This window comes from Typopeltis vanoorti, chromosome 17 (assembly GCF_054136105.1).
Source record: "Typopeltis vanoorti isolate ZY-2024b chromosome 17, IOZ_Tvanoo_1.0, whole genome shotgun sequence".
NCBI lineage: Eukaryota > Metazoa > Arthropoda > Arachnida > Uropygi > Thelyphonidae > Typopeltis > Typopeltis vanoorti.
Window position 1 is genome coordinate 38,512,325 of NC_143565.1, and position 19,819 is coordinate 38,532,143.

The following is a 19,819-nucleotide window of genomic DNA, read 5'->3' on the forward strand; positions in this document are numbered from 1 at the left end:
TGACCTGTCATATATAAGATCAATATATAAAAAAAGCAAATTCTGTAACCTGTAATTTTGAATAAGTATCACCTTATTCCCACATATTTTTCTATCAACAAATTTCGTATCTTTTGTCATCTACAAAAGATAAACTGTCACCTTTATCATTAGCTGGCATTTACCAGATACCTTCTGAATGTAATCTGACATACTTTGGGCAGACAGGCCATTTTGTGGAAAAAAGAATTAATGAGCATCAATATTATATTGAATACATGAAACCTCAAACGTTTGGTCTGGCACAACATAGTATTGACAGTACACATAGTATCCAGTGGAATGAAGCTCGTGTTCTTGATAGAAGCAGTTTTAAATATGAACGCCTTTTAAAAGAAAGTTGCGAAGCCCTTATACATCGGCCAAATCTGAATTGGAACAATTCTCTCTCTCCCCCAAAAGTTTGAGAGATTCTTATTTTATGTAACCATCAAAAATAGTTTTTAATAATATTATTTATTAATATTAATTTCTAGCATACAGCAGCAGTTTTTAATTGGTAAACCACCAACTGTTGTTTGTACTTTGTATTACCATTTCTTTGAATTGCTTGTTTCTATGCAGTGATGATGTACTGTTATTTTCAGTATGAAATATCTAGACTTTTATTAAAGTTAATTATTGTGGTTATTGTGTAATTTGTTGTTTATGATTACTACAAGAGGACAATACAAATTTCCATTACGTTTAGGAATATACACTTTAATTCGCAGTCCCTACAATGCATTCTACTTACTCAATACTCTCCAAGCAAACGCCTGTTCCATATTACCTTTTTTTTATACCACACCTTATAATCTCCAATGATAGATCATTTTTATCTTCTCATCAACCATTCTATCAAAAACTTCCCAATATCTGCTAGTATGTTCCTCTCAACAAGTTCTAGTCATATCACTAAGCTCTGAAGACACTTCCTCTCAATTTATTAACAGTGCTGACATTGAAACATTCTGATATTGCTCTTGTTACCTGTCTCTGAAGTGTCTCCAGTTTCTTCACTTTACCAGAATCCAAGAAACCAAAATCTCCACGTTGTGGTGCTTTAGTAACAAATTATTAAATTTTATTTAATGAATATGTCTCCATCAGGCGCTTGAAGGAATCCTAAGTTTCAAGTACTTGCCAACATTTTCTTTGTTTTATGGATTTCTTCCTGATAACACTCGTGATAATATGTTGATTTATAACTGAAATCTTTCAAATGTTAAAAAAAAAAAAAAAAAAAAAAAAAAAACATAATGAAGAAGTATTTTATTTTTTCATCATGCCTATATATTATCCAAAATATCCATTAGTTTAATAGCTACTAAATATTACAGTTATTGCTGAATGGTTAGGCTCTCACTTATTTCAGCACATGAATCAATTATAGTAGAATGATATTCAGATATTGTCGAGCACACTAAAAGATTTGACTCTGTAAATATAGATGTTGCTTGATTGATAAGAAATCTTATCAGAGTTTCCATTTCAGTCTGGGCCTATATAGGAAAGTAATATATCTGAATATCCCGATTTATAAGGATTCCATTATTTTAAAACTTTTTAAAATTTACTAATGTTAGCCTGTAAAATATATTTGCATATAAAATCAAAAGCAGATATGCATATACAAGGTAAGTTAGTGTGTTTTCAGACAAATGTATCCAGTATACACAGACTAAATTGAAGAGTCAACATGTAGGTTAACATATTAGTTCATGAACTGTTTATTGAGAGCATACATGTTTATGACCAAATATGAAAAAATTAGTTTTACTCTCAATACACAGATGTGCAGATATTTTGTGATGAGAATCACAAAATAGTACATAAATTCATCAGATATCAAAAAATAGGTATCAGGAAGTAGTATATGGGGGGGGGGTGCAGTATCCAGAAAGAGGAAAGTCACTAGTAGTGTGCCACAGGGGATTGTACTGGGGACCACTGTTGTTCAACTTGTATATTAATGATACTTGGACGGATTTAATTGGTGATATACAACTATTTACAGATGATGCAAAATTCAAAAGAACAATTCAGAGTCAAGCAGATATTATAACCTTACAGGAGGGCTTGGATGGATTGTATGAATGAGCAGTTAAGTGGAACCATTAGTTCAATGTTGCAATCTGTAAAGTTTTGAAATATGGTAAGAAATGATGAGATGCAAAGTATACACTTGGGGAAACTTTGAAGGAGATAGAGATGAGAGAACTAGGAGTAGTGGTGGACAAGGACATGAAATTCTGGGGTTACAATGCACAAATTGTGAAGTCATCACATCAGATACCGGCAATAATGCAGAGGACCTTGATGTGTAGAAATAAAGAGATTATGATTCCATTGTATAAGGCCTTGATCAAGTCTCATATGTTCTCACATATGAGAACATATTCATATATTCTAACATATTCTCATCCACATGAAACCCAGGTGACTAACACATGGATGAGAATATGTTAGAGAAGTTCCAGAGAAGATACACAAAAGTGGATCTCCATGCACTTTTCTCACTTATTGTAATAAGTAAGCAGCAGCATTGGATGTGGGAGATGGATACATCGTAGTATACTTAGACTTTGCAAAGGCTTTTGATAAATTACCATATGATAGTTAAGCTACAGTGAATGGGGTTGGATATTAGACTAGTGCATTAGAAGATTGGCTGTGTGATAGGCAACAAGTTGTACATGGGGGAGCAATAACCCAGAAGAGGAATGTCACTGGTGATATGCCTCAGAGCTCTGTTTTAGGGTACCCATTGTTGTTTAACCTGTATGTTAATGATATTGGTGAAGATTTAAATGGGGATATTCAGTTGTTTCCAGATGATGCAAAGTTGGGACAAAACTATGAAGAGTAGAGAAGATGTTGTGGCCTTACAAGAAGACCTGAATAGATTGAGTGATTGGGCATGGGAATGCCGATTCAAAGTTGCAAAATGTAAGGTTTTGGGAAACAAAGATGGGATGTTGAATTTACACTTGGTGGAGATATATTGTTGGAAGTGGAGGAAATAAGAGATCTTGGGGTAATGGATAAGAATATAAAATTTAGAGGACATTGCCAAAACTGTGAGGACAAAACAATGAATTCTGGGAATGATGTGGACGAAACCAACTTGTAGACGTAGGGAGATTCTTGTTCCATTGTATAAGGCTTTGATTAGGCCACACATGAACTACTGTGCCCAGATGTGGTCACCTGGTTTTCAAAAGGATGAATAGATGCTGGAGACAATACAGAAGTAATTGCCCAAAACAGTTTCTGATCTTTGGAATGTGGAATATGAGGAAAGGTTGAGAAGATGCAATTTACAGTCTAGTGGATAGGAGGAAGAGGAGTGATATGATTAGAGACATACAAGTTGGTAAGGGTTGTTATAGGATGAATGTTGGAGAGGTTCTACAGAAAACAGTGGGAGATCAGGGGAGAACCAGAGGTCATCCCTGGAAGTTGTATAAGAAGTGTGAACGAGGGAGAAGCAGGTTTTTTGCATGCAGAATTATGAATGATTGGAATGCCTTGCATGAGAGTGTGGTGTCTGCAGAGAATTTGAGTATGTTTAAGACATGGTTTGATGAACTGTGTGTATGTGAAAAGGACCTCCTAGATGAGTCTGACTCCATAGGGTTTTTAGGGTAATAATAATAATATGTCTTCCTGTCAACCTCTAATTACATAACACTGCCTCATAAATTGCCACTATTTCCCTCTTTCATGTCTACGATATGTGAATATTTTTTCCCTGCTATCATCAGCAGTACTCCTCCTCCTCTCTTCTTGTTCTTTCTATCTTCACGAAAAATACTTTATCCTTCCATTTCTGTTCCTGTTAAGGTATTATTATTATAGGCAGAGACTTATCATGGGAGGTACACACTATTGCACACAATGTTCATCCAACCGAGCCTTAAACTGATTCAATGTGTCTACATTCACAACACATTCATTCAATGCATCCACTCACGAACCACTATCCATGCAAAAACCCTTCTTCTCACTTCTCTGCTCGCACCCTCCTTATACAGTTTCCAGGGATGGCCTCTTGTTCTACCCCCCCCTACACACACCCTCTCCCATTCTATGAAATATCTTTCCATGTCATCCTGATAACAACCCTTGACTAGCTTATATGTTTCTATGATATCCACTCCTCTCCTCTCTTCCTCCTATTCACAAGGCTTTGCATCTTACATTCTCTCAATTTGTCCTGGTACTCCACATTCCAAAGACCACTGACCACCTTTGTGAATCTTCTCTAGACCCTTTCCAACATATCATCGTCACCATGAAAACCCGCCAACCAAATCTGTGCACAATAATCCACATGAGGCCTGAGCAAGGCATTATACAATGGCATCATAACCTCTCTATTTCTGCATGTCAGGATCCTCTGTATCATTGCCATTATCCGATGTAATGTCTTCACACCTTGTGCAATGTGGTCCCTGAATTTCAGGTTCTTGTCCACCATCACTCCTAGATCTTTCATCTCCTCTACTTCCTTTAAAGTTTACCCACCAAGTGTATAATTTGCATCCTGTTGTTGCTTACCTAATCTCAAGATCTTACACTTTGAAACATTGAACTGATATGGAATTAAATGGAACTGCACGAATGGGCAGTTCCATTTAACTGCCCATTCGTGCAATTTATTCAAGTTCTCCTGTAAGGCCATAACATCAGTTTAACTCTCCAATTTTGCATCATCTGCAAACAGCTGCATATCACTAGTTAAACCCATCCCAATATCATTAACATAGAAAGTGAACAACAAATGTCCCAAAACTGCCCTCTGCAGAATAGTCTTCCTCTTTCAGCATACTGCACCCCACATACAACTTTCTAATACCTATCTGACAGCCAGTCACTGATTCAACTCAGAAGTCTGCTATCCAATCTTATCTGTTTCAGTTCATTTACCAGCTTGTCATGTGGCAGTCTATCAAAAGCTTTGGCAAAATCCAAGTGCACCACTGTATATGCATATCCCATGTCCAAGGTATTTGCCACCTTGTTATAGTACATAAGTAAGTTAGTGAAACATGATCTCCCCTTAACAAACCCATGCTGATAACCACAGAGAATACTGCTGTTATCAACCCATTTTTGTATCATACTTCTCACCAATCTCTCCGGTACCTTCACCACAACTCCAGATATACAGACTGGCGTATAATTTGAAGCTACAGCCTTATCAAGGATAAAATTATGCAGTGGAACAATTTTACCCTTCTTAAACTCCCTTGGAACCTGTGCTGTTACTTGTGTAATAAAATGTGTAATATGTTACCTGTTTAATAAATGTTGTAAACAGGCATGCCAATGCTACTGCCAATTCCCTGGAACATTCCTTTAAGATGCATGGTGATATGTCACCAAATCCTATCACCTTGTTTACATCAAGGTTATTTATTTCCTCAAATACCTCCTGCTCACTCACATTTAAGCCATCCTCTCCTATGTCCTCTACACTTAAGTTTCCTCATGATTCCACTCTAATCAGGATGAAACACCCTTATAAACTGAGCATTGAATACCTCAACAATGTCTTCTGCAGCAGTTACAATTGTACCATTTTCATCCATTAACATTATCTTACAATGATCATTCTTCCTTCTATTTGCCACATATCTAAAAACTCTCGAGGGTTTTTCTTCGTCTGATTTGCCAATTTCTGCTCATATTGCACTTTTGTTTTCCCCTAGATGATTAATGATGAGATTAGAGATGCTTAAGCTCCTCATTCACCCATTTTACACCTACCTTATTCAGCCTTTGGATATTATCTTCATTCAACTATCTTTCACTTATTCCAACGATTTTTGGGTGAATAAACTCAATCAATGAAACCATTTCATCTCCCTTATTTCTGATACTTCTGGCATTTGTAATCGAACACAGCAGTTCATTTTTAGGTCTATAACCAGTCCTATCCAAACCACTTATTGGTTGTCATTACTCCACCACACCTGCCCTTGCCCAGTCATGTTTATCACTGCTTATCACATATCTGCTCAGTCTCAACCCACATCGCAATATACCCCATCTTCACACACACATTCATTGCTACTTTCAACATCCACTCTACTGATCTCCATGTTGTTTCCCTTTCCCTGTTCCTCTTGCATTCATGTTCTGTCTTCATCTCTCACACTACTGTTTCCACTGCCAAGCACTTCTGCCTGTTCAATACCGCTCTTCTGACCTTTCACTTCATCTCTTACTTCTGATCTCTTGCTTGCATCACACAAAAGTTCCATCTAGCAACACTTTCTCCAGTGCACTCACTCCAAATTCATTCAAATGCAACTCATCATGCCTGTATAATTCCATTCTTCCTCAAACACATGCCATGCCATACATCCACAAACTGTCAATGTATGGCATGTGTTACATGACGAGTACAAAGAACACAGCTTCGCTAGCATACCATTTATGATTCTAGCTCTCCTTTTTCAACTCACCATTTTCATACCTCAGTAACACACTGACAACCTTTCCCACTATACTGATATCTTTCACTCTTCTCAATAACCTCCAGATATCCACATTTACATTCCCCTTATGCCCACGTAAATCATTTCACCCCACAACCATCACTAATTTTCTTGCTTGTTTCCTCCTCATATCCAAAGTCTGAATTATCTTGCTCATTCTCCCTCCTGGATAGCAGGCCTTATGGACTCTCTCATTAACTAATCCTCTAACAATGGAATCTCCATACACTGCTATCCTGGAATCACTCGCAACCTCTTTTATCCTTTTTTCTTTCATTTCATTATTTTTCAAACTTTCATTTGTTTCCACTAAATGTCTATTACACTCCACATATTCCTCATTCCATTTTTCATTTTCAATAACTGTTTCATCAAATCTTGAATTCTGACAACCATAGTCTCGCTGCCGCTTGTTCTGCCCCACTTATTTCTGTTTCCTCATTCATCCTTCCTTTCGCTCCCTCAGCTTCACTAGCTTTCATTCCATTTCTGTTTCTTTCATTTATGCCATCTTTTATTTCATCAGTCTGTTTTGTATTCATTAACTCATGGTCTAATAATATATTGCACTTTCTACAAATCCACACTTTCTCTTGTCTCCCATTCAGCCTCACCACAAACACATCTCTTACATTCCACCACACACATACATACTATACTCACGACATTGAATCATGTTTGAAAAGTCTATATCGTTAATGCCACTTGATTTTCATGGCCCTCACCTGGTCACATCAGTCAAAGCCTGCATGGTTGACCTCATGAGTGTTGTGTTCTGTTGAAAAAAGGCAATTTCATTTAATAAATCACACAGAAATCATGCCAAAACTGTGCTGTTGAGAATATATATATATATATATCACTAAGAGTTTATAAGGCAGAACACCAAAATAAGATGATAACATTTATTTTAATTGACAATATGACATTTCATCCTAATTGCATAGGATTTCTTCAGGTATAAACATAGGCTGGATGTACCCAGACAAGTTGATACTTGGGTTAATATTTAGATGTTTAGGATTTAATGCCATTTCTAAAGACTCCCAGATATTTCTCTCTGTTGTATCACAGTAACGGTATAGTAGTTCTGATTTATCCCATAAAACTTGATGTCTCATTTGCAAAGCATCTTGTGGATCAGCTGAAGAGAGCCCATGTGATGACAAAGCTGGGGCATCACTCCTATGGTGAACATGTTCTTCAATACATCACTCAATTAATTTTTCTATCTGTCCATAGTAAGAATTCCACACTAGGAGAAAGAGCCCACTGACTCATCACTGACAATGAACCAGCCAAAGAACTTCAACATTTAAGAAAAACTTTCCTTCAAAATGGCTATAATCATCTTCAGACTACTCAAACCAACATAAGACCAGAGAAATTTCTAATCAAGAAGAAAACAGAGGATTCATCACATTTCAATAGATTAGGTCTATTTCCATAAAACTAGTAAAATTACTTATGAAATATAAAACCAAACTAGTATTTACCCCCTTTATCAAGATGAGATCACTACTCCAATCCACAAAACCTCAACGTAGCCTACTTCAATACCCAGATGTTTATCAGCTATGGTGCAATTGCTGGTCATCTTACTATGGACAGACAGAAAATCAGTCGAACAACGTATTGAAGAACACGTTCACGATAGGAGTAAAGCCACAGCTTTGCCATCACACGTGCTCTGTTGAGATGATTTACAAGATGCTTCTCAAATGAGACATCAAGTTTTATGGGATAAATCAGAACTATTACACCGTTGCTATGATACAACAGAGAGAAAAATCTCTGAATCTTTGGAAATAGTGTTTGATCCTAAACATCTAAATATTAACCCAAGTATCAACTTGTCTGAGTACATCCTAGCCTTCATTAGCCAAACACATTCACATGAATGCATAAACATGCACAATGTTCCGAAAAATTATTATTATTATTATGTGACACCTCCAGGGCCTCCACAGACTCATTGAGGGAGGGCACCCACTCCACAGCTCTCCGTCTCCACCACTCAATCCACCAACTAAAACTAACCGCAACTACACCAACGGCATCTATTGTTCACCACCACTAGTATTTCCACAGACAATCACAAACATCCATGCCCATGGTGGGATTCAAACCCGCAGCCTTTTGGCTGGAGAGTGGATATGCTAACCTAACCACTTGGCCAACCAGGCTGGCAAAAATTCCTCTAGTTGCTAACTAGATTCGAAAGCAAGTCTTCCTTTATGCGGTCAAGCGCTGTGGTGAGCAAACACCACATCCACTGAGCCACACAGGCTTCTTAATAATATTCATTACTGTTTAATGGCTAATTGGCAAAATAGTGTTTCCTCTGAAACCTAAAAGTTTTAAAAGTGACCAAGAGCCTACAAGAATACAATCATCAGAATAAAAGTTACTTGGTCGTACTATTTAAATAAAAGATTAACTCTATCCAAGGAACCCATATATTTCCTTGTATATATATATATATATATATATGATCATTAGTTATTATATATCTAATCCTCATTTACTTGAATTATATATCTCCTTGACTCTGTGATTAGATATGTTCATCTTTTTTTGACTGACCACGCTACAGTTGAATGGTGTCAGTGGGGCAAATATTTTAAAATATTTCTCTTCAGTCTCTTTTATAACTGCATAACAGTTGTCAACTTGTTAGTCCTTACTGTTTGTCTACTAGTTTGTATGTTTAGACTTGAAGAAATCCTGTGCAATTAGGATGAAACATCCTGTTGTCAATTAAAATAAATGTTACTATCCTTCCAGTGTGCTGCCTTAACTCTTAGTAACATATCCATGAACTGGCAAAGTCTGCATACTTCTACTAGTATATATATTTATACACATATAAAAGAGAGGGAAAGAGAGAGAGAGTTTAATCCATTAAATCAATTAAAGTAGCAAATCGGTCCAATGAAGTCAGTGAAAAAAACATCAAAATGTGTTAGAACTATTAACAAAAGTAAAACCAACTGGCCAATCACATTTGCAGATTTTATTATTTAGCAAAATATGTTAGATCGTCCACGTTTTAGCTCACTAGGTAAACATTTCAAACTGCATAGAACGAACAAAGGACCATATTATTATTATTATTACCCAAGAATCTCATGGAGTCAGACTCATCTGGGAGATCCCCTCATCACTCACACACACACACACACACACACACACACACACACACACACCTCATCACACTCAAACTCCTTGCAGACACCACAATCTCAGGCAAAGCATTCCAATCATTCACAACTCTGCACGAAAAAACCTACCTCTCACTCCCCTACTCACACCGTCTTTATAGTTTCCAGGGATGACTTTCTCCCCTGACCCCTGATCTCCCACTATTCTCTGTAGAACTTCTCCACCACTGATCTTATAACAACCCCTTACCAACTTGTAGGTCTCTATCATATCTCCCCTCTTCCTTCTCTCCACCAGACTCTGCAAATTACATCTTCTCAATCTTTCCTCATACTCAACATTCCAGAGGTCAGAAACTACCTTAGTCAGTCGCCTTTGGACATTTTCCAACATCTCTTCATCCTTCTGAAAACTCGGTGACCAAATCTGGGCATAATAGCCCATGTGTGGCCTAATCAAAGCCTTATACAATGGAACAAGAATCTCCCTACTTCTACACATCAGTGTCCTCCGCATCATTCCCAGAAGTCTTCACAATTTTGGCGATGTATCCCCTAAATTTTAGATCCTTATCCACTATCATCCCCTGATCTCTTATTTCCTCTACCTCCAACAATATATTCTCACCAAGCATAAATTCTACATCCCATCTTTGTTTTCCAAATTTTAAAACCTTACATTTTGCAACATTGAACTCACATCCCCATTTGCTTGCCCAATCACTCAATTTATTCAAGTCTTCTTGCAAGGCCACAACATCTTCACTACTCTTTATGGTTCGTCCCAACTTTGCATCATCTGCAAACAACTGAATATCTCTATCCAAATCTTTGCCAATATCATTAATATACAAGTTAAATAGTAATGGCCCTAAAACAGATCCCTGAGGCATTACATTCCACAGATTGTCAATCACTGCTCTTGATCATGCTTACAGCAACTAAGGATATAAGGGTAAACATATGACTATAAACCATGTAGTTTACATGATATGTATGATGAAGAACCAAAGATAGATAAATTGGGGCTGTGTTATATCAGCTAAAGATAGTTTATCTACACATTTTAGTGAACAGGTGAAAAAGAAATTGTTAAGAGAAGTTTAACAGAAATATACTACTGGAATATTTTAAAGGGCCAAAGCATCATGGCCTCTTCTTTGGCTTTGATGCTTTGTTGGCTCTATAGATATCAAATAATAATAATTATTATTATATTACAGTAATAGCCTAGTTAGAACTCAGAATGTGGAGCACTAACAAACATTGCCAAAAGGGGTCATTATAACATATTTTATTAGATAGGTGAAAATACAACAACATTACTGTATTTGTATTTTCACCTATAATAATAATGAACTTTAATTGAGAAATTTTTATGAAAATTACTAATCAGAGTGTATTTTAGATGCAGGACTGCACTGTGAGAAGAACAAACCTCAGAAGACCAACAATCTTCCAAGGATACTCGCCCATTCATTGTTGGTTGTATTAACAAAGCAGCAATGGTGGTTGCAAAAGGCACTTGTCTATATTTTGTCTATATTGGCAAGGTTCCAAGGGAGTGAAAAAAAAGGGTGAGATAGTTCCCCTACATAAAGGTGGCTCCAAGACAGAAGCAGCAAATTACAGACCAATTAGTATCTCTAGAGTGGTGGTTAAAGTATTGGAAAAGTTGGTCAAAAGTAAAATTCAGGAATGGTGGATAGGAATACGATACTTTATAGGGGCAGCATGGCTTTGTTTCACATTTTATAATAAGGTGACAGCAGAATTGGATTAAGGAAATGGCTATACCATGATATTGCTGGACTTTGCAAAGGCATTTCACAGAATACAGCATGGAAAACTATTACATAAGTTGGAGCAATGGGAATGGATATGAGATTGGTGACATAGATTGGGGGGGGGGGTTGCTGATGGACAAACATCAGAGGGTGGTGTATGGTGGAGTGGAATCAAGGTGAATGAAAGTGACTAGTGGAGTGTCCCAGGGCTCTGTACTAGGATCACTACTCTTTAATTTGTATATTAATGATATAACAGAAGATCTGAAGGGGGACATTCAGCTGTTTGCTGATGATGGCAATAGTTGATAAAGGTGATGTAGATATTGTACAAGATGATTTAAATAAACTGGCAGTGTGGGCATAGGACAATGGTTATCAATTCAATGTTGAAAAATATAAGGTTCATAAGGTTCACACTTCATATCATATTGATGATATGAAGTGTGTAATCCTGCAAAGTTTATGGATAGGGATCTGGGGTAATGGGAGATAGAGATTTGAAATTCAGAGGACATATTGCAAAGGTCGGCAAAATAGCTTAGAGGATTACTCAGATGCTGAATAGCACTGACAAGTAAAGATAGGGGGGGTTATTATCCCTCTTTATAAGCCTATGTCAGCCACATGTTGACTACTGTGCACAGATCTGGTCACCTGTGTTTCTTGGGAATTGGGAGGTGATGAAGAAGATTCAGAGACAAGTAGCCAAGCTGGTGACAGGTCTGTGGAATGTTCTCTATGAGGATAGATTGAGGATGTGTGTGTGTTGCAGAGTTTAGCTAACAGGCAGAGGAGAGAGAATATGACAGAAACTTATAAGTTACTAAAGGAACACTATAAGACTAACACAGAAGAAAGTTTTCAATACATGGGGAATGAGGGGAAAACATGGGAGGTCACACTTGGAAGCTGTCTAAGAGTGTGGTTAGCAGGGGTGTGCAGACTAGATTCTTTTCTTGGTGAGTGGTGAATGAGTGGAATAGATTGCTAGAGTGAGCACACCACCAGTGAATAGATTTAAGGAGATGTATGATAGGTATTGTGTTAATGGCTAGGGTGAGTCTCCTATGATGAGTCTTTTGACTACATGAAGTGCCAATATAAATAATAATAATAATATTTGCCAAACAATGAACACAGCCACTGACCACACATATATATTCTGGATAAAGTGCACTGAATTATTAGATGAATATTAGCAATGATACAGTAATGACTATTCTTGGAAATTATTGAGCATGAGTGCTAAACAGGGCAGCATTAAGCAGGGTATTAGTAAACAGTAACAATTAAAACAGTCATAATAAAATATTACCTGAAATGATTTGCGTTTCCTTAGAATCAATACTGTCACAAAATATTCAGCTAGATGAAGGGCAGCTATAGTTACATTTCCACTTCTTTTGGTAATTGCATTAAATGTTAGCAATAAACACTGAAGAAAAATCCTGGTATGCAGTGGCAATGTCATGATTAGTCTGAATTAATAAAAAAAGAAAAGATATGCTCTGCAATAAAGTCTGGCTAATCACGAAAACAATAATCACTTGGGGAAATAGAGAAACCTTTTATTATGATTCAACTATTATTATATGTAACAGTACTGTACAGTATAAACAACACCAGAAAAACAAAATAAATCATTTATTGTGGTATTAATATTTCAATACATTTTAAAGCAGCATCTCGGAGCACAAATTACAACTGTGGTAAATCATAACGCTCAGTTGTTGCAGAAATAATTCAAACAGAAACCAAAAAAGAAACTAGTGTCCTACTAACCATCCAAATGGCCATATGGCGAATAATATATATCAAAAATATATGCTTTGTATCCATGCTACCTCAGTAGTAGCCAAATGTTACATTAACTTCAATGGACACTTCATATCCATGTGATTATTTACATGTAAACACAACAAGGCCAGTTCAGTGGTTAAAGCATTCTCCAGATGCCAGATAAATGAAGCTAAATCAAAATCCTTAATTTAATTTAATATTATTATTATTATTTATTCAGGCCTCCATGGAGTCAAAAGACTCATTGTGGGACCCCACTCCTTAAACTCATTGACCGTTCTCGCCTCTCACCACCCCATCAGGCAATGCATTCCACAGTTCCACCACCCTCCATGCAAAGAAACCACTCCTCACCCTCTTGCTCACATTTTCCTTTCGTAACTTCCAGGGATGGCCTCTTGTCATCACTCCTTCCCGCTGTTCAACCAAGCGAAAGAACTCCCCAGTGTCAAACCTGCAACCCCCTCTCAACAGTTCAAAAGCCTCAATCATATCACCTCTCCTTCTTCTATCCGCCAAACTCTGCAGTCCACATTCTCTCAGCCAATTCTCATAACTATCCTTGTACAGTCCTGAGACCATCTTTGTCATCCGTCTTTGTATCTTTTCCACAGTTAATTCATCCCCTTCAAATCCTGGGGACCAAATTTGAGAACAATAATCCAAATGTGATCTGATCAGAGACTTATACAACGGAATGATAACCCTCTTATCTCTGCAGGTCAGTGTCCTTCTCATAATTGCAGCAATTCTCTGTGTTACCTTCACCACCTTTGCAATATGTCCCCTAAATTTCAGGTTTCTATCAATCATCAACCCCAGATCTCTTGTCTCCCCTACTTCCTCCAGTATAACTCCTCCCATAGAGTATGCAGCATCCCATCGATGTTTCCCAAACCTCAAGACTTTACATTTTGCTGCATTAAACTGACACCCCCATTCATTTGCTCATCTATCTAGCTTATTCAAATCCTCTTGCAGGGCTACCACATCTGCACTATTACTAATAATCCTTCCCAGCTTCGCATCATATGCAAACAACTGAATATCCCCTTGCAATCCACTGATAATATCATTGATATAAAGGTTAAACAATATAGGTCCAAGTACTGAGCCCTGTGGGACCCCACTTTTAACCCTCTGCCTCCTTGAAACTGCCCCACCATACACAACTCTTTGATACCTATCAGACAGCCAATCCTGAATCCAGTTGACCAATCTGATATCCAGACCCATGTGGTGCAATTTAAATATCAGCTTATCATGTGGCACCCTGTCAAATCCCTTCACTAAGTCTAAGAAAATGGCAGTTATATGCCTTTCCCTCATCTAATGTTCAGAAAAAAAAAAAATGTTCTGGTAACTTTATTATAAAAGGCTAGCATATTACTAAAACAAGAGTGCCCCTTCACAAATCCATGTTGACTCTCACAGATTTTTGTCTCACAGATTATATCTCTCAGATATAAACCAAGATGATTTCCCAACATTTTGACCTTAATATTAAGGTCATCATCTGTAGTACACACACACACACGGTAGATTCTGGTTAATTGGTCAGCTGGTTAATCAGAGTAGTCGTTTTATTGGGACAAGTCTGGAAGAACAAAAATAAAATGAGAATATAACAAGAATTTGCTTCATGTATTTGGGACATAATGCCATTTAATTGGGCTAGCCAGTAACCTCTATTACATGGAGTGTTTGAAAAATTACATCATCTTGATTCAAAATATTTGTGCTGATAACATCCACAATGCTGTTATTATGCAGCACTGTAAATAGCCATCTACAATGGCTATTTTATAATTCACTCTAGATAGTTCCCTGTGTTACATACATGCTACACTGTTTGGAATGAAAGTAACAGATAGCATAATACTGTCATACTGTTCAAATATGTCAGGAACCAGTTGATGCTTTAAAGGGATTAGAATGGAAGTTTACCAGTTCAATTGAGACTTTGGATGATATCTGAATTTTCTATTGTCAATCCTCTAGTATCCATGAAATGGATACTAGAGGATTGACAATGTGTTCCTGGTTCTCTCTCTTTCTATATATATAGAGAGAGAGAGATATAGTGAATATATATATATATATATACACACATACAGAGCAGTACCACAACCATAATCTGATTCAGAGAGAACCAGGAACATGTTATCATCCCTCTAATATCTGTGAAAGGGACACCTAGGGTGGAGGTAGTGTAATGTTTGGGGAGGCATTTCATTGAGTGGATCCACTGACCTGTATGTGCTTCTAGTGAAACCATGAATGCTACAACTTATAGAGATGAGGCCCAGGATCCCTATGCTCATTTATATGCAGATGCAACAGGGGAGACATTTACCCTGTGAGATGATAATGCTTATCCTCACTGAGCAAAGCTCATGTACCGATATCTTCAAGAAGAGACTACTGTATATGAACTTGCCTGTCAGGTCTCCTGATTTAATCCGATTCAGCATGCCTGGAATCTCTAGGTAGATGCTTTGCTGATCTCAAACTTCCTCTGCAAAACCTTGAGGACTTAGGAGAGCTTTGCAGGAACAGTGGTTGTTAACTGAGCTCCTGGACACCATTATAAACATTATAAAACATCATGGTTGGTGCTGGATTGCTTACTGAAACATGACAACATCATTTTGAGCACTTGTTTTTGATCATTTTCTTTGTGCACCCATTTGTTTCTGAATTAAACTATTCACTTACAATTTTTGTGGGTATTTCTTTCATAACTCATATCATACTGTTTTTGACTGAATTGCATTAAAAATTCATCATACAGTTTTTGAGTTATCATAATTTTTTCTTTTTGTTCTTTCATTTATGGAAGTCAGTGAGTACACAGACGCACACAGAAAAAGGCTACATTACAATCTACACATTGTGCTAATGTATCACTAATTGTTCACCCACTAATATTGCTGGCTTGATCTCTGATTTAAAAAAAAAAAACATGAAAGACTAGAATCCTGTTATCTATATAGGTAATGGTTAATTAAAATCAAATGGAAGTTCTGTTTATTCATACAAGCCTTCTCAGACTATGGCTATCTCGTTCTTGACATACTGTCTCAGGAACACAGTTATGCTGAAGACGTGTATAGCATTGGAGGAGCTTAATACAAGTAGGATAGACAGTAGATTGATCATTAATACTGAGGTGTGCTTATGATGTAGTACTCCTTTGCAATGAAGAGGAATAACTAGGACAAATCCTTGACAAAGTTAATGAGAGCTGTAAGAACAGAAGACTTTACTTCAATCCCAAAGATTGTAGTGCTCAAAGGAAATACAGACAGGGAAGCTCCTGAGAAACAAGTGTACCTTAATAGAGAAAGAATTGAGGAAGTCAGCAGATTCGAGTGCCTGGGTTTCATTATTAATGTGAATAATTGTTCAGACGATGTCATAAGAATATTAGGAATGGCTAAAACAACAGTGTCAGAGATGTCTAAAATCTGGAAGGATGGATCTATCTCCATAGGAACAAAGATGAGGAGTTTGGATACAGCTGTTTTTCTAACAGCAATTTGTACATGTGAGACTTGGAACCTAAAGAAGTCTGATAGGAAAAGGATAGCTGCTTTTGAGTTATGGTGTTATAGAAGCCTGTTAAAGATATCATATATTGAAAGACAGACAAACAGATGGGTACTAGAAAGAATCAGTAGAACTTTAAGGCTCCTTCAGGATAATGACAGAAGAAAGTAGAAATAATTTGGACCCATTGAGAAGTCTTCCTTCAATGGAAGGAAGAATTCTCAAAACAGTAATAGAAGGTAAAGTTCCTGGAAAATGAGGAAGGGGTAGACCATCATTGAGATGATGGATGGTGTGTCTAGAGTGAATGACCTTCAGAAAGTTGAAGCCTCCAGAAAAGCATACAACAGGACAACCTGTTGTATGCTTATAAGGCTCCTTCAGGATAATGACAGAAGAAAGTAGAAATAATTTGGACCCATTGAGAAGTCTTCCTTCAATGGAAGGAAGAATTCTCAAAACAGTAATAGAAGGTAAAGTTCCTGGAAAATGAGGAAGGGGTAGACCATCATTGAGATGATGGATGGTGTGTCTAGAGTGAATGACCTTCAGAAAGTTGAAGCCTCCAGAAAAGCATACAACAGGACAACCTAGTAAGGACTGGTGTAGCACATCACCGAGCATCTGAGTGTGATGCCCAATAAATAGAGGATAGAGAAAGTATTATAGGTTACTTACAAAGGATTACTTGGATGTTTAAAAACACATTAACAAATAACGATAGGCAGGCAAAATTTACAGGACAGTAGTGAGACCAGCTATGACGTATGCTTTGGAAACTGTGGTCCTGAGGAAAAATAACATCAGCAGGATGGAGGTAGCGGAGATGAGAATGCTTAGGTGGATGTGCGGTGTGACCAGAAAGGATCATCTGAGAAATGATTATGTAAGGGGAACAGTGAAAGTTACGAACTTAGGAGCAAAGATACAGGAGGCAAGGTTGAGATGGTTTGGTCATGTGATGAGGAGGGAGGAAGAGTATGTGGGAAGAAAGGTCATGCAGATGGATGCGCAGGGGAAGAGGAAGCGTGGACAGACAAAGAAGAGATGGAGAGAGATGGTGGAGGAGGACTTGAGGATGAAGAACTTGGATGTGGCTACAGCCCAAGACAGGAAGTTGTGGAGGAGACTCACCACAAACAGTGACCCTACTTAAGTGAGAAAAGCTGAAGAAGAAGATAGGCAGGTTATTATTCCTATGTATAAAACTATGATTCATCCACATCTTGCATACTGTGATTCAATTTGCTCACCTGGGTGTTTCTTGAGGATCAAGAGGTGGAGCCAAGTGACCAAGCTGTTGACAGGTCAGTGAAATGCTCCCTATGAGGATAGGTTGAATTGTAGGCTGATTATAGATTGAAATAGGTGAGATTTTTCATAGAAAGAAGGAAGTACAGAACAAGAGGCCATAGATAAAAAAAAATTATATGAGAGAGAGAGAGAGAGAGAGAGAGAACAAGTGAGTGAATGAAGAAGTTTTTTATTTGGAGAGTGGAAGATGAGTCAAATGCATTGCCTGAGAGTGTAGGGGGAGAGAGAGTGAGTATAAAAACCAGTTTCAGATCATCCAGTAAGTTTGATGAGCACTGTGTCTGAGGTTGGAAAGATTTCCTATGATGAGTACTGATTCTATGGAAGCCTGAAAATAATAATCACAGTGTTTTAAGGTGTCAAAAGCAAGTTATGCTGAATGGGTTGCAATACATGAGATCATCATGATGTAGCATTTTTTTCTCAACAGTAAAAATATAGATGGGAAATGGTAGATGCACAATAGAATTATGTAGGGAGATGTGCTATTGAAGTTTTGCTTTTTTATTGTAATTTTATCAGAAAATATATTTTCATATATAATGTTGGTATCAACTTACATTTTTACTTTTTCAGTGGCTCTACTGGTTTTATCTATCCTCACCACAGGAGGCTCATTGTACTTGGGTAAATTTACAGCTATGTCCCTCCACTCTTGATATAATGGTGATTCAAGTAACACTTTAGGAAGATGTTTCATATAGCTCTAACAAGGAATAAAAAGCATCAGTTTAGCTGTAGAAATTTTAATCCTGAGCAATTAAAAAAATAGCACTAAATATAAAATACCAATTTTTATATTTATCATATGACATTATTACGCTTATTATTTGACCTTCATACAGTCAAATAATATGTGCTGAGTCAAATACTGACTCAGCACAGATGCTCCTACTATCCTTTGTTCCTACCATTATAATCTCCATGCAAAGCATCCACTGATCTAATTAAGTTTCATTAATGCTCCATGTACCTCCACTTCCTGTTAAGCAATTAATACTTGCCTTTGCACATATCTGAAGAGACAGAGGCATTCAAATTAATGATCATACAATGGTTGCTGTGTGGTTTTACCATTCATCTCACTTAGTTTCTTGAATGCATTAATTCAGTGCTCACTGAAATTTTTTAGAGGAATAAAAGCATCTCTGTAGTGCAGAACAACAGGACATTGTTAAAGATACCTTCATCATCATCAAATTCTTGACATTTACCCTCAAGGAATGTAGGATATGATAGTACTACATGAAAAATTTACATCATTACTAACTAACTTCCTATATACAATTTTCCTCCAAATCAATCTGTTACCTGTCAAGGCTCCAACATTGTCAGATCTTATATTTCAATCTTCTAAGGCACTTTTTAACATATCAATCCACCTATATCTTGGTCTTCCTCTAGGGCTTTTTCCTGCCAACCAGGCAGAGAACACTTGTTTTGCTAATCTTTCCTCTCCCATTCTGTTTAAGTGACCATACCACCTGAGATTAGCTCTGCTAACACATTCCTGGATGCTAAAAACATCAAGTTCTTTCCTCATTTTTAATATAATATTGCCATTGATGCCATCTGTTCACGCTCCTAATCTTTTTCAGGACTCTCATATCTGCAGTCCCTAGTCTTTGGTCAAGTGTTTTACTTCTGACCCAGCTCTCAGATCCATAAC

The 19,819-nt window shown here is 37.2% G+C and overlaps 1 protein-coding gene across 3 annotated transcripts in view; it reads right to left on the bottom strand.

The window, feature by feature from the left end:
• Positions 1-19,819, bottom strand: part of LOC150097302 (uncharacterized) — a 194,773-nt gene that overhangs the window by 85,535 nt on the left and 89,419 nt on the right. For 2 of the 3 annotated variants that reach the window (XM_090407023.1, XM_090407025.1), the window contains exons 4-5: positions 18,711-18,856; positions 12,800-12,962 (exon numbers count right to left, since the gene is read on the bottom strand). In XM_090407023.1, coding sequence (XP_090263149.1) covers positions 12,800-12,962; positions 18,711-18,856 — 309 coding nt within the window. Of the gene's footprint in view, positions 1-1,320; positions 1,524-12,799; positions 12,963-18,710; positions 18,857-19,819 lie in introns of those variants that run through there. The other variant, XM_090407024.1, reaches the window with a different exon arrangement.